This window comes from Aspergillus campestris, assembly GCF_002847485.1.
Source record: "Aspergillus campestris IBT 28561 chromosome Unknown P168scaffold_1, whole genome shotgun sequence".
In the NCBI taxonomy this organism is placed as follows: domain Eukaryota; kingdom Fungi; phylum Ascomycota; class Eurotiomycetes; order Eurotiales; family Aspergillaceae; genus Aspergillus; species Aspergillus campestris.
This window is the reverse complement of record NW_020194336.1, coordinates 119,673-135,073: the sequence shown is the minus strand read 5'-3', so window position 1 is coordinate 135,073 and position 15,401 is coordinate 119,673. Positions and strand designations below refer to the sequence as shown.

Below are 15,401 nucleotides of genomic sequence, written 5' to 3'. Positions count from 1 at the left end.
CATTCCATACCTATACATTCCAATCAATATAGTCATGCCATAGACCCAAGTAGGACTAGCCCCTGCTTCACGATAAGGATAGTGACGGTATCACGTGTCGCCCCGGATAACCCCGCGTGGGGCATCCCGATCTCGATCCCATTCCCCTCTTCATTCCTCATTCCTCTTCCTCCATTCCTCTCTACCCCTCGATCCCTCAGACAGATAAATAGATAAACATCATGGCCGCCTCCCACGGAGACCTCCGCCACCTCCTCCCCCCAACCTACAAACGGCTCATCACCACCTGGCTCGAAGAAGACTGTCCCAGTTTCGACTATGGCGGGTTCGTCGTGGGGGATTCGGATAGTGAGGCGCGGTTGTTGGGGAAATCGGAGGTATTTCCTTTTCTCTATTGACCTCTATCTATATATCTGATGTGACTAATGAAAGTATGTAGGGCATCGTAGCGGGAATTCCGTTCTTCGACGAGGTGTTTTCGCAGCTTGGTTGCACGTAAGCAAGCCTCCCCCCCCCCCCCATTCTTCATAGAAGAAAGAAGCCTAATAAGAGATAAAAGAGTCGAATGGCACATCAAAGAAGGCCACCCCCTCCCCCCCACCCAAATAACAACCTGCGCCACCGTCCGCGGCCCCATCCGCAAAATCCTCCTCGGCGAGCGCGTCGCCCTCAACATCCTCGCCCGCTGCTCCGGCATAGCCACCAAGTCCTCCACCCTGGTATCCGCCCTCCGCGCCCACGGCTGGACCGGCACCCTAGCGGGAACCCGCAAGACAACCCCCGGGTTCCGCGTCGTCGAGAAATACGGTATCCTCGTTGGAGGCGCGGATCCCCACCGCCATGATCTCAGCTCGATGACGATGCTGAAGGATAATCACGTTTGGGCGTGTGCTAACAATGCGTCCTCTGGTGCCTCAACCACCGGTTCTAAAGACGGCGACGAAACTGCTATAGCAGCAGCTATCCCCCAAGCCGTCCAAGCCGCCAAATCCGTCGGCGGCTTCTCCACAAAGGTAGAAGTCGAGTGTCGGAGCATCGACGAAGCAAACGCTGCGATAGGCGCCGGTGCAGACGTCATCATGCTGGATAATTTCTCCCCGGAGGGCGTCCGCGACGCTGCGCGCCAGCTGAAGGAGAGATGGCGCCAGCCTGGTTCTTCTAGGGCCTTCCTGATAGAAGTTAGCGGGGGGTTGAATGAGTCCAATGCGGCGGCGTATGCTTGTCCGGATGTGGATATCTTGTCGACGAGTTCGATTCATCAGGGGACGGGCATTGTAGACTTTTCGTTGAAGGTTTCGTTGCGGTGATTCTTCTTCTTTTTCTTCTTATTTTCTTTTTTTTTTTTTTTTTTCTTCTCTGATGGGGAATGAAAATGAGAATGTGAAGAATGTTCATTGAATGAGGGGTTAGGAGGTGTGTACATACGTGATGAATGTAGAGTATTGTTTCTATCAATGAAAATGCATTGCTAGCACACTTTGGCCTACTGTATGTACTATAGTAATTCACACGAAGACGAACATACATTCCGTAGGTATGTACGTATCCATTACAACTCCGTTTATCAAAACTCCAGCCTAGAAAAAGAGGAAGGAGAAAAAGAAGAAGCCCAAAAAGAGTCGATAATAGGCAAAGCAGGCAAGCCATAAACCCAAGGGTATATATAGATACAAGTATCCATCCATCCATCAATCAATCCTCACGCCAGACCCATCCATCCAGACATATTATCCCGGGAGAAAATCAAACCAAAAGAAGATAACAGAAGAGAAGACAAGAGACACCGCTATTCTTTAACGCCCCTATTGTTGTGTTTAAACCTCAATATCAACATAGATCCCCTCCCCCTCGCTCGAGCTTGGCTCTTCGTCGCGATGACGTCCCACATTAGAGGTAGAATTAGGAGGTCCCTGTATGCGCCCCATTTTGTCATCTGACCCCTCGTTGGATATCTCCTTGCGCAACCGCTGTCGCTCCAGCTGTGCCCGGAGGCGCTGGTTCTCGGCGTCTCGTTCTTCGAGTCGCTTCCGCGCGCCGTTGCGGTCTAATAGTCGCGCTTCGCGCTCTGCTTTGAGCCGTTTCTCCAGCTCGTGTAGTCGCTGCACCCATTTCTCGTTGTTCCCGGTCTCGCCTGGAACTGGGCCGGAGCGGGCGCGTGTGCCGTGAACCATGGACCCTGGTCCTTCTGCGGTGGTTGTTGTGGACGAGACGTGCGATGGTTGTGGGATTCCCGAGGTGGAACTGCGGACGAGGCCCCGGTCCGGTCGTGGCCCTTCTGTCTCGGTGGATCGCTCGGCCATGGAATGGTGCCGTACTAGGGAGGCTCGCTCGGCGCTCCCCCCAGATTCCATGCCAGTGCGCGGCGACCCCGTCGTGGCGGCTACAGCTGCCGCGGTGGCCGGTCCCCGGCTTCGGGAGTGCGACTGCACGAGGTTGAGCTCCGCCTTCAGTAACCGGTTCTCCCCCCGCAGCTTGGAGATCTCCGGGGAGATGCCGGATTGGCTCCAAGCGTGGTGCTGGGCGCGCATGTTCAGCATCGACTCCTCCAGGCGGTCAAGCTTCTTGATCCGGAGGCTGTATGAATGCTCCACGGTCTGGTATTGCTTCGTCAGGTCCCGCTCGACGCCTTTGATGCGGTTCTTGAATCCAGAGATGACGTTCTCCACCATCTTGACTGCCAGCAGCAGATTGCGCCGGAAGCCGGGCCAGAAGAGAATGTTACCAATGACTTCCTGACTAGGAAGGTTGCCGTTGATCAGACTGTTCGAGTGCGTCCAGTCGGGCCCGCACATGGCCGAGAGCCGCTTCCACAGATCCAAAAGCATCGTGTTCCTTTCGTTCAGCTGGTCCCGGAACTGCTGCTCCAGGCCAGTGAACCGCTTGCGGTCCTGGCTGCGGGCGCTCTCGAGCTCCGAGATGCGCGAGTTGTTCTGTGTGATGGTCCGGGAGGCGTGTTGATGAGACTTGAGCGCCTGTTCAAAAGACTGCTTGTCGGCCCGCCTTCCGTGCCGTTCGCGTTCCAGCAGCTCGGCCAGCTTCTGGGACTCCAGCCCGTGGCTTTCGAGCAGTGCATCACGGTTGCGCAACAGGGACTCCTTCTCGCCCAACTTGGAGCGAATGCTCTCCAGCTCCAAGGCTGTCGACTCGAGTTCCTTCTGCAATTTCATGATGTTGGAGATCAGGCCGGATCGACTGCCGGTCAGGTCGCCCAGCGTCTCTCGAAGGTTATTCTCCAAGTCCATAAGTCGGTCCCTCCATGTGGCCGTTTCGATCTCCTGAGCCGATAGGCTCTTCCGAAGCTTCCGCACTTCCTCCTTGGCCGCAGTAGATTCGCGATTCAGTTCGTTGACAATGCGCTGCACCTCTTGTTTCTCCTTGCTTCCGACGACCTCCCGCTGGTGCCGTTCCTCGGCGAGGCGATCCTCCAGCTCCCGGGTCTTGTCCTTCTCACTCCGCAGGGCCACCTGGTATGTCTTGAGTTCGGACTCGAGATCGCCAATCTTGATCTTGTCGCCGTCTTGCTCTTCCCGAAGGAAAGCAATCTCATTCTGGCTCGACTCGATCTGCACGGTCAGTCGCTGGACCTTGGTGTTCGCCTCGTAGAGATCCTTCTCTAACGATTCCATCTCCCGGTTACTATCTTCCAGTTCCTGTTGCACCGCGTGGTACCGGTGGAGGTTGTTCTGTGCATCCTCTTCGAGCCGGAGAATGCCTTCGCTGGCAGCGCGCATCTCCGCTTGCAAGGCTTGGAGGTTCTCGTCCTGGTTTCTGAGTTCCTCTTCCAGTCGCTGACAGTCTTCGACCTTTTGATCTAACTCCTCACCGATTGCATCCAACTCGTCCTGCGCTTCAGCTCGTAGGTCCTGGAACGCTGCATCACGTTCCTCGGCCATTTGCAACGCCTGGTCGCGCTCCTGCTGTAAACCCTGTATCTCTTCGTTGGCATGGTCCACATCTTCCTGGTATTGGTTGTCAAGGCTCTCGTAAGCTTTCATGTAATCGTCCAGCTGCGTGCGAACATCTTGGTTTTCCAACTTCAGATTGGAGATCTGATCACGCAGCTGGCCGTTCCGCATCTCGAGATCTTCGCGATCGGCCTCGTCGTTTGCCGTTGGGCCCGTCCCGTCGCTGTCACGGGAAGATGGTCGCCCGTGGGCGCGGGACGCCGAACGGTCGAAGATGCTATCGTCAGCGATCGACCGAGTTCCATCGCGGCGCTGGCCAAGTTTCATCTCTTCGATTTCTTGGTAGAGGCGTTCCTTCTCGCGATTGCGGGACGTCAGCATGGACGTCTGGGCGCTGACCTCCTTTCTCAACTCCGCATTTTCCTGCTTCAGAAGCTCCAGCTCCATGACCAGCGTACTGCTAGAGGAACTACCAGTAGTCGTGTGGCGGTAAATCTCCTTGTCGGACATGCCCGAGAACGAGTTCAACGAACCCACCCGGTCACGCGGTCCTGTCCGTGCGGGAACCACGGCATAGCTCATTTCGCTTCTCAGGCGAAGGGCTTCGTCGCGCAGTCTCTTGTTCTCCTCCTCGGCCTGTTCACGAGCCGCCGCTTCCGCATCCAGCATGTCCTTCCACATGTCCTGTTCGGAAATTTATCAGCACAGAACCACGATACATTATCAGATTGACTCACCCTCTCCTCTCTCGCTCCCGCGTCTGAGCTCATGGGTCGTCCATCACTCAGAGATTTCACGATCTCGGCCAACCGTCGTTTCTCGGTCTCCCGGGCGAGGCTCTCGTATCGGAGTCTTTCGATTTCGAGCTCATACGTCTCTACCCTCTCCCGGAGGTAGAGCATCTCTTCGTCCTGGGCCGGATCGCGCTCATCCTCGTCCGAGGCACCGCCCTCCGGATCATGGTTGACCATGGAATCCTTGTCCGACTGCTGGTCCTTGAGCTGCTTTTCCAAGTCGCGAATCTTCCTCTTCAGGCTTTGCGAGTCTTTCTGCAGCTTCAACTTGTCGGACTTCAATTCGACATTCTCCGAGATCATCTCCTTGATGCCCTCTTCGGACCGGCGATTCAGCGCCTCGTTGAGGAAGTGGATCCGCATCTTCAGATCGAAATTCTCCTTCGAAAGCCGATCGATGGTACTGCTCTGCTCTTTCAGGGTCATGGTGCGGCCGCTTCTGGCAAAGGCCGGTGTAGCTCCCGCGCGTTTGTCCGGAGATGACCCACGAGCTCCAAAGTCCTCCCGGAACTGTTTGACAAATGTACTGGGAACTTGGACGTCTTTGACGCGCTCGGCAAGGACCGTATCGGTGGGGAAGGTATTATCTTGAGGTTTCGCCTTGGGCGTCATCGGACCTGAAAGCTCATCGTAAGAAGTGGGCGGCGGTGGGTCCTGCTGGGACGTTGCCGGACGGGAGTGGGAAGGGGTCTTTTCTTCATCCAGGGTGTGCAGGCCACCATCCACCGGCTGCCCGTTCGAGCTCCTCTTCTCGAAGGGATTTTCTTCGCTATAGCCCGAGATCCCTGACGCCATACTCCCGAGGCTGATCGATCGGGCTAGCTTTTCATGCTGGGTAGGATCGCCCGTTCCGGGCGTCGCGCCACCGGACTGAAGAGTGTAGTCGGCCCCTAGAGTAGCATCGCTGTTGGTCACCTCGGTGTGGCCGCTTGTCATCGACGAATAAGAAAAGCGATGGACCGACTGCCGACTGGTCAGATATTTAGGCCTATTGCTCCTTCGACTGCTCGCGCGCGAGGCCGCGTCTGCCCCGTCAGTGACACTGCTGTTGTCGCTGAACAATCGCGATTGCCCGGGCGAGGGGCTCCGCGCCGAGCTGCGAACCCGCTGATGTACAGATTGGAGCGACTGATCCGCGTCTAAGACGGTTGATCTGTCGGTCGAGTCGCCGTAAGAATGCTGGCTGGTGTCGTGGAGATCTTGTGACACAATCGATGGAACGCGCCCCCCGGTTCGAGCCGCTGCCTGGGCCATCGGTGAAGACGGTACATTCTCGAGCATCGTGGTGTCATCGTGTCGCTCCGGATGAGCCGCTGGCGTCGCATCCATGTCCGCCATCGGGTCCTTTCCGGAATACAGGTCGGGGGTCTGGGGAATGGGAACACCGTCGTTATTCGAGGTAACATCGTAACTCGACTCGTCCGGAGTGACAAACGACGTCGAAGCATCGTCTCGCGAGGCGGTCCCTGCGGCGGCCTCGCCGGGCACCCCGAACAGATAAGTATCGTCCGTGCCGGTCGTCGAATCGGCGCCGGCGACTTCGATTGTTGAGGGTTCGGGAAGGAAACTAGACTCCATATCCATCAGCTTCCTCCGCATCTCTTTTTCCTCTAGGTAAGTCTGGTTATCCGGGCGCTCGTAGTCGCCATCCTCGGACGCGGGTAGGAGGCTGCTGTCATCATTGTCGGGTAACGGGGGAAGATTGAGCGAGGTATTTGAGTCGTCGGCAGGGAATTGGTCCGTCGCAGATGCTCGGTGGTCATCGTAATCCGTGTCCGGCGTCGGGTTGGGTGAGAAACGGTAGTGACTTTGAGCCGGGAAGTCGGCGGTCGCAGTAGTGGTAGCGGCGGTAGTGCCGTGTGTTGTCGTCGGGGGGAGATAATCTCCCCGCGCGTCTTCCTCCCCCATGTAATCGACCGGGTCGCAGAACTCGTCCTCCAAGGGCGACAGTTCGCTATCCAAATCCAAATGGTCAGGGGTCAAGTATGGGGACGTAGAGCGCACCGAAAGCGCGGGATCGATCGCAGACAGGGAGTGGTTGGTGGGAGGAGACGGCGGATGGGCGGCGGAGGAAGTGATGGTCGACATGGTGACGGACGGTGTCTGGGCACACAGATGTTTGTTGTCCCCACTTGCCGGAAATCATGAGATCTGAATGGTGAAGCGGCTGGATTGGGGGGGTTTGGATGAGCACACTAGAACTGAACAAGACAACATTTTGAAACCATAAAAGTGGGTATTGGCTTACCAGACAGAGTATAGACCACTACTACGGGACGGAAGCTATCTTCATTCATTCACTCAGTCATTTCAGATGATCCATTTTAAGAAATGCCTGAAACACCAATCATGAGAAAGGGGAGAAGGATCAAAGGAGAGAAAGGAGGAAGAGAAGAGTGGAAATGAAGTGGAAGCAAAGAGAAAGAGAAGTGGAAGTGAGGTGAAAGAGAAGAGAAAGTGAAGTGAAAGTGAAGTTGGGATGGAGATGATCTGTTTACTCGTGCCTGCCTGGGTGCCTTATTTGTTTACAGCCACGACCAATCAGGTGACTGACACCTCACAAGGTCACAGCCCAATGGAACTCTATATCATGCACAACGGATATATTTAATTATATCTTTTAAGGGTCCAAGGAGTTGAATACCATAACAATAAAGACAAGAACAGGATATATAGGGAAGATTAAAAGACTAAAACCGCTCATCGCTTTCCCATAGTAAATGCCGCGTCACAATAATCCCAAGGTAATATAGAAGCCACGAAGAAGTAAAGAAAGACGAAGAAGAAGATACAAGAAAGCAAAGAGTCATCCCGTTTCGTATACATCCTCTAGACCCGGTCTGAAGAAGAAAAAAAGAAAGAAGAAAGAAGAAAAAGGGAAATAAGTCAAGAGAGGGAAGAAAAAATGTACATAGGAACAAAGGGTAGCTGGATGAACCCAAAAAAAGAAAGAAAGGACCATCTCTCACATTACCCGAAAGATACTCCCGGGGACCCTCATGATGGAACAGGCTCCGCGGGCTCCTCGCGAGAAGCGTAGATCTTATTTTTGGCGTCAATCGCTCCCTGGAGGGAGTCGATATAGGTGCGGAACTTGACAATCTCCCGCAGCAAGTAGGCGGATTTCCGCTCCCAGTTGGCCATCGCCTTGACCCCGTTGGGGTGTCGCGGTGAGAAGGCCAGGACCATGGCCGATCGCAGCTCGTTGTGGCGCTGCAGCTCCTCTTCGACCTTGCGGACGTACGCTTGGAGGGCCTTGAGCTGGTCGTCTTCCGTCAGCGTGGACGCCATCATGCTCTGTTGAGGGGGCGCCCAGTCGCTGATGTGCACCCGGTCGGCGGGGAGACGCGGCCGCACGCCACCCTGCTGGTCGATGGAGCTGCGGATGGAGCTCTGGATGCTTGGGCGAGCGCCCGAGGACGATGGCGGAGTCGCCCGGTTGGCGTCGATCAGCGCGCTGTTGATGACGGCGTCGCTCCAGCCATATTCGATGTTGCTGACTCCGCCGATCAAGGGCTCCTTGGAGAGCCGCGCGCTCCAGTAATTGGCACTGGAGACGAACTCGCGGACAATCTCCGGCGTGCCCGCCTGGAACAGGTGCACGGCGCCGGTGGGCAGGCTCAACGCCCAGACGTGCGGACGAGACTTGGAGTACCCGGGGGGTGGAAGGGCGCTGGCGATGGTTTGCCGCAGCAGGAACTTCCAGGTCTCTTCGGCGTTCTCGGTCCAGTTGCCTCCGCCCACGACAACACCACCCGGCTGGCGTTGCCGCGACTTCTGTCGGCCCGACTTCGGCGGGGTTTTGAAGGAGAAGAGGCGCATCCAGCCCTGCTGGATGACCGCAAAGCAGTCGCCCCAATTGCGGTCCTTGGCACGCTTGTCGACCGAGTCCAAGTGGTGCTTGTGGGTCAAGCTGCCCTCCTTGGCCCACGGCGCGCCGGCGAGCTGCAGGGTCTCATCCTCTAGCAGAGGGGTGGTCCGCTCGGGATCATCCATGCTGGTGATCGACTGGGCGGAATCCTCGCGGATGATGGCCTGACTGAGCGCGTTGGCAAACCCGATCGACTGCTGGTAGTCGCCCCGGGGATACTCCGACCCGAAGGAATCCACAGACGCCGAGGTCAGCTTCCCCAGGGAGTATTTGCTCCAGGTGCTGGAGCCGGACGGGCTCCACAGCGACGACTGGTCGTCCAAACTGGTCCGGCTAGACCCCATAGTGGAGGGCGGGTACAGTCGCCCCCGGGATCGAGGCTTGGATGACCACCGGGCAGTGCCGTAGCGGGAATCGGCCGAGCGGCCCCGCGGGTAGATATCGGAGCCGCTCTTGCTCACGGTGCTGGGACTCCGACGAAGGCTATTGGAACTGGGGCCCAGAAGCGCGTTCGATGACCCCCGGGGGCCCTCCGGCGGCGCGCCGAACAGGGGCAGCCTCTGTTTCTGGATGGAGGTGTAGAAGTCGCGGAGAACCGTCTCCACCTGCTGCTCCCAGGCCCGCAGGCTGCCGTAAAACGGCGTGCTGACCAAGGGACCGCCGTCGCTGTCCGGGTCTCCGGCCAGCTTGATCGAGAGGTCGGTCCGAGAGAGTCGATTGACGAGTTTGGCCGGTGCGTTGGCGGGTTTGGCCGGATCAGCTTCATCCGCGCGGCCGGGCTGGGACCCATCGAGAGGGGAGTCAGACGGATCGGGGGTTGCGTCGGCGGCCACTCGGCGGACGGTGGGTATCGTGTTCCGGACGAATTGGCTTTTGGTCATCTTCTGTTCGATGTCCGCAAGGTGCAAGTCCGTGTTCAAGAGGAGCAGCGAGTAACAGATGGTGTGCACGACATCTGGGTAAAATAAAAATTAGAGAACAGCCCCGTTGACCCGTCAGGGAGAAAAGAAAGGGGCGACATACCTGCGGCCTTGAAACCATGATTGGGATTGCACTGACACCATCGGACAGAGAAGGCATCCAGCACTCGATCGACCTGCTGCGTCTCCCCCTTGAGGACCAGCCGGTTGCACAGACTGCGCAGGGCCGCCAAGATATTCAAATTGGCGAAGTCGAAGAGATCCATATAGGCCTTGCGCGTCGCGGCTCGGTCGGGATCCCCAAGCCAAGCGGCCGCCGGGTCGTTCCCGATCACCTCATCCTGGCTGTCAAAGAGCTTTCGGGCTTGTCCTTGGATGGAGTCCGCGGGCTCGTCCGCCGCGGGCTGGTTGGCACCACGCGTGGCGCCCTCGCTGGCCGCCGTCGCGGGGGCCCCGCCGAGGGCGCCTCGTGGGTGTTGGACGCCGTGTGGGACTTGGAGATCTCGGACATCGCACCCCCCGGGGAAGAACCACCACCGGTACCCACCATCGAGGCGGACAACGGGCGGGTGTTGTTGTGGGCGTCCCCGTACGGGATCGAGTCGCTGGGGGGTTTGGTGGCGTCCGACTCCCCCGGCCCCGGGAACAGGCTGTGACGCCGTTCGGGACCGTCGACAGGCGAGATGCTCTTCTGGGAGAAGCTCTCCACCACGGGGGAGAGGGACGGCCCCGTGAGGTCCTGGGGCGTCAGCCGGGAGTTCGACATCGTGGGCGGGTCGCGGCCGGCGGGCGCATTCCGTTCCTCGTTCGGGTTCGGCTCGGCGGCGGAGACGGGGTCGACATCGCTGGATCGGTCGTCATCCCCGCTACTGTTCCCCGCCAGGAACGAGGTGTCGTAGGCCCCGTGGGACGTGGCAACCGGATAGAGACTGTACCTAGGCCGCGCGTCAGCGGGGCCCAGCACACTCTCGCGCTGCGTCTGCGGGAACAGGCCCCCCGACTTCTTGATCTCCAGCTTTTCGGGGCCAGTCCGCCCCGCCTCCGGCGAGTCGGTGCCACGACCCTCCCCCAGGAACGGGTTCATCACCTCCCGCAAACTGCTCGCGGGGCTCCGGTCGAGCTTCGGGGGGTCCACCGTGGTTCGCGGACCGGGGTCTTGCGGAAGCACAATGGGGGGCGGGGTGCTCTCGGCGACCGACTTCTTGCGGCGACGGAAGAAGGAGGGCTTCTTGTTGACCACTTGCGGGGCGGCCTCGCGCGCGGGACCGGCGCCCGTCGTGTTAGCCTTCGGCGGCTGCCGCCACGTCTTCGCCTCGGGGCCCGGTGCACTGATGCCTTTCGGGTCGCCGCCTGCAGGGAACGAGGCCTCGGATGGGGTGGTCTCCGACGGGGCCGGGGTGGAAGGCTTGGACGACCCGAAAACCCGGCGGAAGAAGCCCTGGCGTTCCTTGGGCGGGGCCGGTTCGGGCGGCGGCGGGGCGGGGAAGGTCGGCTTGTTGAAGGAGATCGTGGGGCTTGGGGCGGGCGGGTCGAAGGCGCCCGGGATCGGCGGGGGCAGGTCTAGGTCGGGGTCCTCGAGGTCGGCCAGGCCCTGGTCGCGGACCTTCATGATAGTGGTGCCGAGGTTCTCCGGGCGCGGCTTCCGGCCCGGGTTGGTCTTGGAGGATTTCACGCTGTTCTTCCGCGAGACGATCGGGGTGCGTGACGACTGGTGCGTCGGGGCCGCGGCATACTCGCTGTGCGACGACGCCAGGTGTTTCCGGGGCCCCGCGGGGACACTGGGCGTGGGGGCGGCGTCGTCGTCGTCGTCATCATCATCATCATCATCATCATCATCATCATCATCATCACGGTAGACCAACGAGTGATACTCGGCGGGCTCAGCGAAGGGGACAAAGGGGTGTCGCGAGCCGTAGTCGAAGCTGGCGGAGCGCCTCTCGTCAGCCGACTCGGCCCGGCGTCGCGCCAGGGACGGGCCAAAATCGATATTGGACGTGGTACTCCCCTTGCTGCCCTTTCTGGGGCCACGGCTGGTGGCGGTAACCACGCCGGTCGGGGTTCGCCCGTCGCCAAACTGGCCGCGCGCGGGCCGGTGGTCGGGAGTCCGGGCGCTCCCAAACCTCCGCAGGCTGGACTGATAGTTGGAGCTACTGGTGCTCCGGCGGGTCCTTCCCTGCGGGGCGCCGTAGCGGCCGGCGGCGTCATCGTAGTGGAAATCGGCCTCGGAGGACAGGGAGGACGAAAATGTATGGCCGCGATGGCGCGGCGGGGCCATGGAGTCCTGCGAGGAGCGGCCGTGGGCGTTGTCGGACTCGAAGGCGGAATTGAACAAGCGGTAGTCATCGAGGACCGAGGAATTGGTGGTGGCGAACTGGTCCAAGGAGAGCAGCATATTGTCGACGATGGAGGTGCGGGCGGCATGCTTGGGGGACAAGGACAGATCGTGCGGATCGCGCTCGTCTCCGGACTCATTGCTGCTGTTGGTCTGGTCGGTGTGGTTGAAGTCGTCCAAGAAGGTTTCGCGCACGGAAGGACGCGGATGGGGCGCTCGTTTGACCGGCATGGCGTTGGCAGACGGAGGGGTTCGTGGGGGCGAGGAGTTTGCACGCAGGGCCACGGGTTGGTGAGACATCCTGCCGCTGCGTGACCGTGTAATCCGGGGACTCATGGAGGCCATCCGAGGCTTGTGATGTCAAAGGCGACAGCCAAACGAACCAGGGGCGAAGAAGTGGTAGGGTCTGTGTCACCTGGTGGTCATGGCGCAAGGGACTGTTTTGCCGTGCGAGGGAGGGCAAATGGGTCGATTTTTAGTCTTTTGTTTCTTTCTTTCTATTTTCGTTTCTTTTTTGCTTCCTTCTCAGTCCTCCTGATGAGGGACTGTTTTAGGTGTATGGCGAAGCCTCTTTGTTCTGTCCGACTTCTTTGTGGACTTTTGTCCTTTTGTTATGGCGCAATGAACCCGAGGGGAAATCCAGGTCTAAGTGAACAAAGGAATTGATCAGTCTGGGCTTTGGAGAAGAGGTTCAGGGGACGAGACAGAGAATCGTGGCCACGGGTGGAGATGAACCAGGGAAAGCCGGAGATTGGAACCAGCCAGGACAGGAACCGAACTCCCAATATCCCAATCAAACCCTAGAAGGGAAGCACTTACAGCTAGAGACCAGGGAAACACATCTCCCACAGTTCATCAACAAATTCCAGGAAGTTCCAGGAAGAGTTGAGGCAATTGACAGAACGAAGAAGTGAAAGTATCAGGGATGGAGGAGAGAATCGTCTGTCTGGACTAATCGTTAGTTCGTTCATCGAGTCGTGAATGACTAACCCGGTCTGGGGAGGAGGTGGGGCCTGAGGTTTCAGGGGCACATCCACGGCTTGGCTGGACCCATTCCGGTCTATACTCAGTAAGAAGTATCGACGCCCCTACCAATCCCAGTTCTTCACTCCCTCCAGCCGGTTCTCTTGGATGAACTAACCCCCTTGAAACACTGTCGGTTGTCTTTGCAACATGCGGGGGTCCGGTGGACGCTAATAACAATGAGACCCTGGTCCCACGATTTGAACAGCCGTGGTAGTCTGTAATCATACAACCCAGGCCAGAATTTAAGAAGACTGCTGGATTGACTTTATTGAATATTGACTATTGAGAAAGGATGTCCGTGATCGGCCTCTCCTATTGTCTTGGGATCAGACCCCGGGGCTCTGTTTGCCATGGATTAACGTTAGACGTGTCTATTTTCTGTCCTCGCTGGGAACTCATGGTCATGGTGAGTGAGATCTGTCAGATGAATGTCTCAGGATAGATCGATAGACCTGTACATGCAGCAGGGTCAGTAGTTGAGTAGATACATAAGAATCGTGGCAGACAATTGATGTCTCCGATGTCGATCCTACCATACCATCAACATATCGTAGATCGATTAACCAGTTCGGAGTATGGAGTACGGAGTGGAGTGGACAGCCCTAGGATTCCACTGGGTCAGGAGAGAGAACGTGGAATCCGTCTTCCTTTTCAGCAGACATATGATGAAGTCCATACTCCGTATACTCCAGGAATAATCAGGATGAACTATAAGTCTGCCTCAGGCATACAATGATGATGACATAACCCGACGGGCCAACAGCGCATCAGGAATCAGACGGAACTCAACACCAGAACATCTTCCTCCACTACTTTACACTAATCACTCCACTCTACCATTCTACCTCAACAACAAGTACTCTCTCTCCCCTAGACTCTAGACACATATACTATTGTCCTCGACAAAATACACCCATCCTCTCGTCTTCCGAATCCCGCCCTCTAGACTCCTGGGCCGGCTTGGACCCCGTCACCCAATATGAACCCTCACATATCCGTTCCGCGCCAACATGCCAGTCCGGCCAACTTTGGCGGTACCACACCGGCTCATCGCCGAGCCAATATTCGGATGCCGCGATTTTTCAAAAGGTGGGTGTCTGGGTCGATATGCGGTTGCTGCGCTCGCGTTCATGTGGTGTATTGGCGTACTGGTGTACTGCTATACTCGGGACTCGGCTGCGATGCAATCGACGTCGGGAGAGACTGTAGAGGGCGACTATGGCTGACGAATACTCTAGACTGTTCAAATTTCCCCAGATGGACTTCGAGATGGCCATCTGGGAAATGACCTCCCTGTTAATCGCCCCGAAGAAGGTGTTCAAGTCCATCTACTACCATGTAAGTTCCCCATCCGTCCCACCATGACATGACGCACGCCACTAACAGACACAGAAACGTATGCAGACCCCGTACTATCCGTCCTGAAAGAGTGTACCCGACCCCGCTGACATCGGAACGTCTACTATCCACAGAAACCAAGAACACCTGGCATCGTCCCGACCCGTCCTTCGCATATCTCCTGTCCTTCTTTCTGCTTCTGACAGCCCTTGCATGGGGTCTCGCCTATGCCCCCTCCTTCGGAACAATCGTCCGCTTGTCCTTCCTCTTCATCTTCGGTCATTTCATCGGGTCATCGCTGTTGGTGTCGGCGATCGGATACTTCGTCATTGGCCGACTGTTCGGCCCGAATGGCGCGGCCGCCTCGCTCACGGGACTCCGCGGCGTGCGCGGACGGCGACGAGGGGCCGCCCAGGGACTGTTCACCCAACCGGGTGAGAAGGAGCAATTGGAATTTGGATACTGTTTCGACGTGAGTCCACCCCCTGATTCTGTCGTTGCTTCCGACTAACTCCGCTCTCCTGTCTAGGTCTCGAATCGCGCCTTTTTCCCCTTGTACCTACACCTGTATGTGGTCCAATTTCTCCTCCTGCCGCTCCTCATGCGGAGTCCGAGCAATTTCCTCGCCACCTTCCTGGGGAACACGCTGTACCTGTCGGCCCTGATCTACTACACCTACATCACCTTCCTGGGGTATAATGCGCTCCCGTTCCTGCACAACACGGAGCTCCTCCTCCTCCCCATTCTGGCGTTCGCGGTCATGTGGCTCATCAGTCTGATCGCCGGGTGGGGCGTGGTCATGCAAGGGCGGAGCGTGGAGGGTTTGTTTTGGGGGGCGTGATCCCTCACTACTTTGGAGAGGGCACATCCTATGACTTTCAACTTTTTCTTTATTCCATTTCCTTTCGTCTTTTTTCTCTTCCATTAATGGTGGATACATAACGTCCAGCGTTCAATATAACCTCTGTGGATTTTCGTTTTCGATCGCGGCGCCGGTGAATCTGGGTGTACATGGTTTTGTTTATGACAAGTGGCTTCTCTTCTCTTGGTTTAGGAACTGGTGCATGGTCGCATATTGCATACATCTTTTGTCCGTCTTTACAATGGAAGACTGTATATTAACGGATGTTATAATAGCCAACTTATACAAAAAGATGTAATAGTCATCCTGTATATCCATTAGATGATATGATCGGGTAGACAATGTTTAACTTA

The 15,401-nt window shown here is 57.4% G+C and overlaps 3 protein-coding genes across 3 annotated transcripts; 2 read left to right on the top strand and 1 right to left on the bottom strand.

Moving 5' to 3' along the window:
* Positions 1 to 221: 221 nt before the first annotated feature.
* On the top strand, positions 222 to 1,351 carry P168DRAFT_245761 (nicotinate-nucleotide diphosphorylase (carboxylating); the record flags this gene model as incomplete). Its single annotated transcript, XM_024834018.1, has 3 exons — positions 222 to 377; positions 440 to 495; positions 560 to 1,351. 3 exons carry the CDS (start codon positions 222 to 224, stop codon positions 1,305 to 1,307), a joined length of 960 nt encoding a protein of 319 aa, XP_024696308.1. The 3' UTR covers positions 1,308 to 1,351.
* A 6,345-nt stretch (positions 1,352 to 7,696) lies between these two features.
* P168DRAFT_293999 (Sec7 domain protein) lies at positions 7,697 to 12,122 on the bottom strand (the record flags this gene model as incomplete). Its single annotated transcript, XM_024837929.1, has 3 exons — positions 7,697 to 9,525; positions 9,594 to 9,956; positions 10,007 to 12,122. 3 exons carry the CDS (start codon positions 12,120 to 12,122, stop codon positions 7,697 to 7,699), a joined length of 4,308 nt encoding a protein of 1,435 aa, XP_024696307.1.
* Positions 12,123 to 13,648: 1,526 nt separating this feature from the next.
* Positions 13,649 to 15,330, top strand: P168DRAFT_261611 (unc-50 family protein). The gene is made up of 4 exons (XM_024834703.1): positions 13,649 to 13,937; positions 14,087 to 14,190; positions 14,321 to 14,658; positions 14,716 to 15,330. The coding sequence occupies exons 1-4, from the start codon at positions 13,828 to 13,830 to the stop codon at positions 15,025 to 15,027; spliced, it is 864 nt and encodes a 287-aa protein (XP_024696306.1). The 5' UTR covers positions 13,649 to 13,827; the 3' UTR covers positions 15,028 to 15,330.
* The last annotated feature ends 71 nt before the right edge of the window (positions 15,331 to 15,401 follow it).